This window comes from Bison bison, unplaced genomic scaffold (assembly GCF_000754665.1).
Source record: "Bison bison bison isolate TAMUID 2011002044 unplaced genomic scaffold, Bison_UMD1.0 scf7180017864285, whole genome shotgun sequence".
NCBI classification, from domain to species: Eukaryota; Metazoa; Chordata; class Mammalia; order Artiodactyla; family Bovidae; genus Bison; species Bison bison.
Window position 1 is genome coordinate 1,850,264 of NW_011494857.1, and position 6,826 is coordinate 1,857,089.

The 6,826-nt window shown below is 49.1% G+C and overlaps 2 protein-coding genes across 2 annotated transcripts in view; both read left to right on the forward strand.

Moving 5' to 3' along the window:
* The first annotated feature begins 1,796 nt into the window (after window positions 1–1,796).
* LOC104995746 (aurora kinase C-like) lies at window positions 1,797–4,622 on the forward strand. Its single transcript, XM_010849726.1, is given in 6 exon segments — window positions 1,797–1,816; window positions 2,132–2,311; window positions 2,490–2,628; window positions 3,423–3,559; window positions 4,079–4,265; window positions 4,425–4,622. Coding segments are annotated over 6 exon segments (861 nt in total).
* Window positions 4,623–6,170: 1,548 nt separating this feature from the next.
* Window positions 6,171–6,826, forward strand: part of NR1H2 (nuclear receptor subfamily 1, group H, member 2) — a 6,988-nt gene continuing 6,332 nt past the window's right edge. The window contains exons 1-2 of the mRNA XM_010849649.1: window positions 6,171–6,294; window positions 6,407–6,547. The gene's annotated coding sequence lies outside the window, so the exon portion shown is untranslated. The remainder of the gene's footprint in view (window positions 6,295–6,406; window positions 6,548–6,826) is intronic.

A 6,826-nucleotide genomic window follows, 5' to 3' on the forward strand; every position in this document is an offset into this window, starting at 1 on the left:
CATATTGAGTGCAGCACTTTCACTGCATCATCTTTCAGGATTTGGAAGAGCTCAACTGGAATTCCATCACCTCCACTAGCTTTGTTCGTAGTGATGCTTTTTAAGGCCCACTTGACTTCACATTTCAGGATGTCTAGCTCTAGGTCAGTGATCACATCATCGTGATTATCTGGGTTGTGAAGATCTTTTTTGTACAGTTCTTCTGTGTATTCTTGCCATCTCTTCTTAATATCTTCTGCTTCTGTTAGGTCCATACCATTTCTGTCCTTTATCGAGCTCATCTTTGCATGAAATGTTCCTTTGGTATCTCTGATTTTCTTGAAGAGATCCCTAGTCTTTCCCATTCTGTTGTTTTCCTCTATTTCTTTGCATTGATTGCTGAAGAAGGCTTTCTTATCTCTTCTTGCTATTCTTTGGAACTCTGCATTCAGATGTTTATATCTTTCCTTTTCTCCTTTGCTTTTCACTTCTCTTCTTTTCACAGCTATTTGTAAGGCCTCCCCAGACAACCATTTTGCTTTTTTGCTTTTCTTTTCTATGGGAATGGTCTTGATCCCTGTCTTCTGTACAATGTCAGTGTACAATGGTCTTGATCCCTGTCTCCTGTACAAATTGGAAGTGGTCAAACAAGAGATGGCAAGAGTGAATGTCGACATTCTAGGAATCAGCGAACTGAAATGGACTGGAATGGGTGAATTTAACTCAGATGACCATTATATCTACTACTGCGGGCAGGAATCCCTCAGAAGAAATGGAGTGGCCATCATGGTCAACAAAAGAGTCCGAAATGCAGTACTTGGATGCAATCTCAAAAACGACAGAATGATCCATGTTCGTTTCCAAGGCAAACCATTCAATATCACAGTAATCCAAGTCTATGCCCCAACCAATAACAATGAAGAAGCTGAAGTTGAACAGGTCTATGAAGACCTACGAGACCTTTTAGAACTAACACCCAAAAAAGATGTCCTTTTCATTATAGGGGACTGGAATGCAAAAGTAGGAAGTCAAGAAACACCTGGAGTAACAGGCAAATTTGGCCTTGGAATACGGAATGAAGCAGGGCAAAGACTAATAGAGTTTTGCCAAGAAAATGCACTGGTCATAACAAACACCCTCTTCCAAAAACGTAAGAGAAGACTCTATACATGGACATCACCAGATGGTCAACACCAAAATCAGATTGATTATATTCTTTGCAGCCAAAGATGGAGAAGCTCTATACAGTCAGCAAAAACAAGACCAGGAGCTGACTGTGGCTCAGACCATGAACTCCTTATTGCCAAATTCAGACTTAAATTGAAGAAAGTAGGGAAAACCACTAGACCATTCAGGTATGACCTAAATCAAATCCCTTATGATTATACAGTGGAAGTGAGAAATAGATTTAAGGGCCTAGATCTGATAGATAGAGTGCCTGATGAACTATGGAATGAGGGTACACTGCCTAAGCCTCAGATATTTCAACCAATGGAAGCCAACCTACTCAGCCAATGGGGCTGGAGCACTTAATATAAAGAGTGTGCTGATGCTCCCCAATGGAATCTCCAGGCGGTGTCCGCTCAGCCACCGGCACCTCTCTGTGTGCGAGCAGGTCGGGAATGGAAGAAGCTCATCCTGAGTGTTCTCCTGCCTGGATACCCAGCTCCACAAGGCTCAGGAAGGCGCCCTTCTCACCACCATCTCTTGTTAAGAGCCACCGAAAAGCTGCTAGGAAGTCGAGCAGGGGTCAGCCCGCAGGTGAAAGGACCAGACAAAGAGGGTTTAGAGGAAAGGTCTGGTGTCAGCTGTTGGGGATGGGCGTGCACAGAAGACAGTATGGACCTCTCTTTTCTTTGTTTTTCTTAGTAGCTGCAACAGGTCAAACGGGGCCCAGCACCCCTATCGTGTGAGTGCCTTTGGTTTGAATCTGGAAGAGGAAGGGAAGTGGGACCCAGAGATAAAAAGCAACCTGCGCGTGTCAAGTGTTGCCTCACGGGACTGACAGTTGTTGACTAGACACCTGGGCTGGGCCCTTGAGAAGGAAAAGGGGTCCGGGGAGGCAAAAGCTAAAGAACACAGGCGAGCATGAAGGATCCCCGACTCTCCACCCACCTCCTAAATTGAGGCTCTTTTCTTTCTCTCCTCTCAGGCGGCATTACACAATTGCTGATTTTGAAATCAGGGGTCCTCTCGGCAAGGGAAACTTCGGGAATGTGTACATGGCTTGCCATTTCATTGTGGCCCTGAAAGTCCTCTTCAAGTCCCAGATAGAAAAGGAAGGACTGGAATATCAGCTGCGCAGGGAAATTGAAATCCAGGCACACCTATAGTAAGGACAGTCTCTGTATGAATGAGATTCCCATGCGTTTTCCCTCACAGACTTCCAGATGGAGCTATTACTCTCCTGGCCCCAGCACAATTTGCCCCTTTGTGTGACCAGTCACTTGTAATAGCATCATGAATTGGGCCTCAGGGAGGAGTCTCGACCCTTCCTCCTTTGTCCCCAGACAGCACAATATCCTGCGCCTGTACAACTACTTCCATGATGCGCGCCGGGTGTACCTGATTCTAGAATATGCTCCAAGGGGTGAGCTCTACAAGGAGCTACAAAACAGCCACGCGTTTGATGAACCGCGCACAGCCACGGTGAGGCAGAGGAGGCTGAGGGCTAGGGTTCATGAGTTTCCTATGGGCTGATGGGGGTCACTGCCTATGGCTTTCATGAGGGTTCAGATTGCTTCCTTTGAAAAAAAAAACTTTTATGAATTAATAAATTGATTTATGGCTGTGCAGGGGCTTTGTTGCCATGTGGGACTTTACTTGCACCAGCTTCTCATTGCAGTGGCTTTTCTTGTGAAGCATGGGCTCTAGGGTGCGTAGGCTCAGTAGTTGTGGCGCACTGGCTTAGCTGTCCTGTGGCTTGTGGACTCTTCCTGGATGAGGACTCGAAACTGTGTCCCCTGCATTGGCAGGTGGATTCTTTACCACTGGACCCACCAGGGAAGTCCTGAATTGCTTTTTTCTATCAATTTTACATAGCAACTCTTATATCCTACAATTTTACTTTTGGATACCCTATGGCATCACTGACTCAATTTGAGTGAACACCGGGAGTTGGCGATGGACAGGGAGGCCTGGCATGCTGCAGTCCATGGGGTTGCAAAGAGTCAGACACGACTGAGCAACTGAACTGAATAATTACCCCCAGGATGTTAATAAGTAGTGTGTATAAGTTTGTGTTCTTTGGTTGTAAACAACAGAATCTAACTGCATTACCTTGTGGAAAGAAACATGAAAGGCTGTGGGGGAGTTCACTGAATAAATGAATGAAACTGACTTAGAAAGCCAGGGATTTTTGGAGGGCCTCTGGGTGGGAATGACAGCCGTCATCACCCCATGGCCGGCTTCATTTCCAGACTGCTTTTTCTTTGCTCACACAGGTAATGGAGGAGTTGGCAGATGCTCTGACCTACTGCCATGAAAAGAAGGTGATTCACAGGGATATGAAGCCAGAGAAACTGCTGCTGGGGCTCATGGGTGAGGTGAAGATGGCAGACTTTGGCTGGTCTGTGCACACTCCCTAAGGTAGGACAGGTGGTGGCACCCTGGCCAGTTAAGAATGATCCAATTTAATTCATTTCACATGTAAGACCCAGCTACAAACCTGGGTTTGTATTTCAATGCTGCCTTTTGAAATGCATATTTTAACAAGTATTTGTAGACTGAAAGAAGGTGGTTCGACTATATCTTCTATTTTTTAATGTTTACATAAAATTTTACCAATAAGTTTCCGTGTAAGTACATTAAAAATGATTGTGCCATAATTCCGGGAATTTTACTCTATCAATAAACTGTAATTAATTTACTTGGTCCCTCTTGGTGGACCATCAGTTTGTTCCAAAACTTCCTGGATCATGAGCTAAATAATTGTAGGAAGAATCTCAGAATATGGGATTGTTGGTCCCAGGACTTGCCTTCTCAACCTTAATTCATAGGAAAACTTGGTGTTTCCAAGTTCCTGTGCTTGACAGGAGATTGCCCAGGACTGGATGCTGGGGAAGGATCGTGTCCCTTCTACTGAGCCTCCGCTTAATGTTCCTTTCTCTAGGAGAAAGACGATGTGTGGGATGCTGGACTACTTGCCCCCAGAAATGATTGAGGGGAGAATATACAATGAGAAGGTAGATCTATGGTGCCTAGGGGTGCTCTGCTACGAGCTGCTGGTGGGAAATCCGCCCTTCGAGAGCACCTCCCATAGTGAGACCTACAGACACATCCTCAAGGTGGGATGGCCACACTCTGGGCATTCGTGCAGGAGCTGGGGGTAAGGGGCGGCTGGGAGCCTGGGGCACACACAAAGCTGGTTTACTATGATCCCGGCCAGTGCCTTGAATGGACCAAGGAAACTAACCATACTTCTCTTTCTTCTTTGGCCTCATCAGGTAGATGTAAGATTTCCTGCATCAATACCTTTGAGGGCTTGGGACCTGATCTCCAGGCTTCTCAGATACCAGCCCTCAGAGCGGCTGCCCTTGGCCCAGGTCTTGAAGCACCGGTGGGTCCGGGCTCACTCTCGGAGGGTGCTGCCCCCAGCTGCTCAAATGGCTTCCTTAGCCCTGTCCACCCCTATTCTTTTGTGATTGCTTGTGGAACACCCTGGCTCTGGTATCTCTTCTGTCTTTTGTTTCTTCACGTGTAAGATGTATCATGCTAGTTAATAACGGCTTCCCTTGTGGCTCAGCTGGTAAAGAATCCGCCTGCAATGCGGGAGACCTGGGTTCAATCCCTGGGTTGGGAAGATTCCCTAGAGAAGGGAAAGGCTACTCACTCCAGTATTCTGACCTGGAGAATTCCACGGACTGTATAGTCCATGGGATCTCAAAGAGTCGGACATGACTGAGTGACTTTTACCATTAATAAAGGCCAAATAATTTTATTTATTTTTGGCTGTGCTGGGTCATTGTTGCTTAGGATGGGCTTTCTCTAGTTTCCACGAGCAGGGGCTGCACTTGATGTGGTATGCTGGCTTCAGTAGTTGTGGCCCATGAGCTTAGTTGGTCCTCTGCATAGAATCTTCCCAGACCAGGGATAGAACCGGTGTGCCTTGCACTGGCAGGCAGATTCTTACCCCCTGTGCCACCAGGGAAATCCAAAGCTGAATCATCTTGTACCAGGTCTCTTTCTTAAAAAAAAAAAAAAAAAAAATTTATTTGACTGCGTTGGGTCTCAGTTGAGATCTTCATTACATCATGCTGGATCTTTTGGTCAGGCGTTGGCTCTGTGGTGGCAGGAAGGCTCTGTAACACGTGGGCTTAGTATCTCCTGCCCCTGCCCCCTGCACTGGGATCCTAGTTCCCTGACCAGGGATGGGACCCTCATTCCCTGCATTGCAGTTGGATGTATTTTTAATATATTTATTTGGCGGCATTGTGCCTTAGTGGCGTATGGGAGCAGGTTCCCCTAGAAGGGATCGAACCCAGGCCCCCTGAACTAGGAGCCTGGAATCCTAGCCACTGGACCACCGGAGAAGTCCCACCAAATTATTTTTAAAATATGCTTTTACTAGGTCTAGGTTGGTCATTTCACTTATTTGAAACCAGTAAGCAGCTCTCCTCCAAAATCAGAAAACTTAACACAACTTAAAAACGACAAATATGCTTTTAATCAGCCGTGTCCCTAAAGGAGCCGCAGCTGGGGAGGTGATGCCGAGTAAACCTTTGGCCCTCGAGCGAGAGACATACTAGGCAGAGTTTAAGGCCACGCAGGGCGGGGCGGGAAGATTTGGGACTCACCACGCCGCCCTGGTGGCTCAGACGGTAAAGAATCCGCCTGCAACGCGTGAGACCTGGGTTCAATCCCTGGGCTGGGAAGATCCCCTGGAGAAGAAAACGAGTATCTACTCTAGTATTCTGGCCTGGAGAATTGCATGGACAGAGGAGCCTGGTGAGCTGCAGTCCATGGGGTCGCAAAGAGTGGGGACACGCACGACTGAGCGACTTTGACTTTCACGCCGCCCTACTGCCCAACATTTGACTGAATGGGTCAGGAACTCTTCCGCCCGCCCTCATCCTAGTTACCCGGAAACGCAAACTTCCGGTGGGTCCACGACTCCGACGAGGGGCAGCCCATTACGCTATCCCTGGACGAACCGGAATTTCGTCACCCCGACTACCCGCCCACTCCCGGAAGTGACGCACGGTGGGGTTGCCGGAAGAAGTGGCGAAGTTACTTTTGAGGGGAACTCAGTCGCGGCGGCGTGCCAGGGGCTACGGAGAAGAAGGAAAAGAAGGCAGAGCAAGGGGACGGAAGCAGGTGCACTCAAGTGTGGGGCGACGCGGGAGGAGCCCTGGGCCTGGGGCTTCCCGGCGTTCCCCGCGCTGCTTGGCTCAGCCCCCTTCTCTCCTTCCACCCTCTCCCCTCCTAGTTCGCGCCAACTCCCGGCTGTTTCCAAGGCAACGGGAGTAGGGGACCCCCCCACCAAGAGAGGCCGCCCACGAGACCCTCGCGCGCAGCCATGAGCCCCGCCTCCCACTGCTGTTCTGAGAGGGGCGGGACCTGGAGAGAGGTGTGAGGGCGGGGCATGTTGGGAGGAGGTCGGGGTGCCTTGATGGACGCAGATGGGGCGGGGCCTGGGTGGAAAAGATGTGGGCGGAGCATGATGGGAGGAGGTCGGGGGGCCGTGATGGGCGCAGATGGGGCGGGGTCTAGAAGGAAATAATGTGGGCGGAGCATTATGGACGGAGCTGGGGTCCGAAGGAGAGATGGGGGTGCTTCCTCGGCGGAGGTGGGGTGAAGCTGGAGGGGAAAGAGGAAGTGAGGGCGGAGCCCTCGAAGCCGAAGGGAT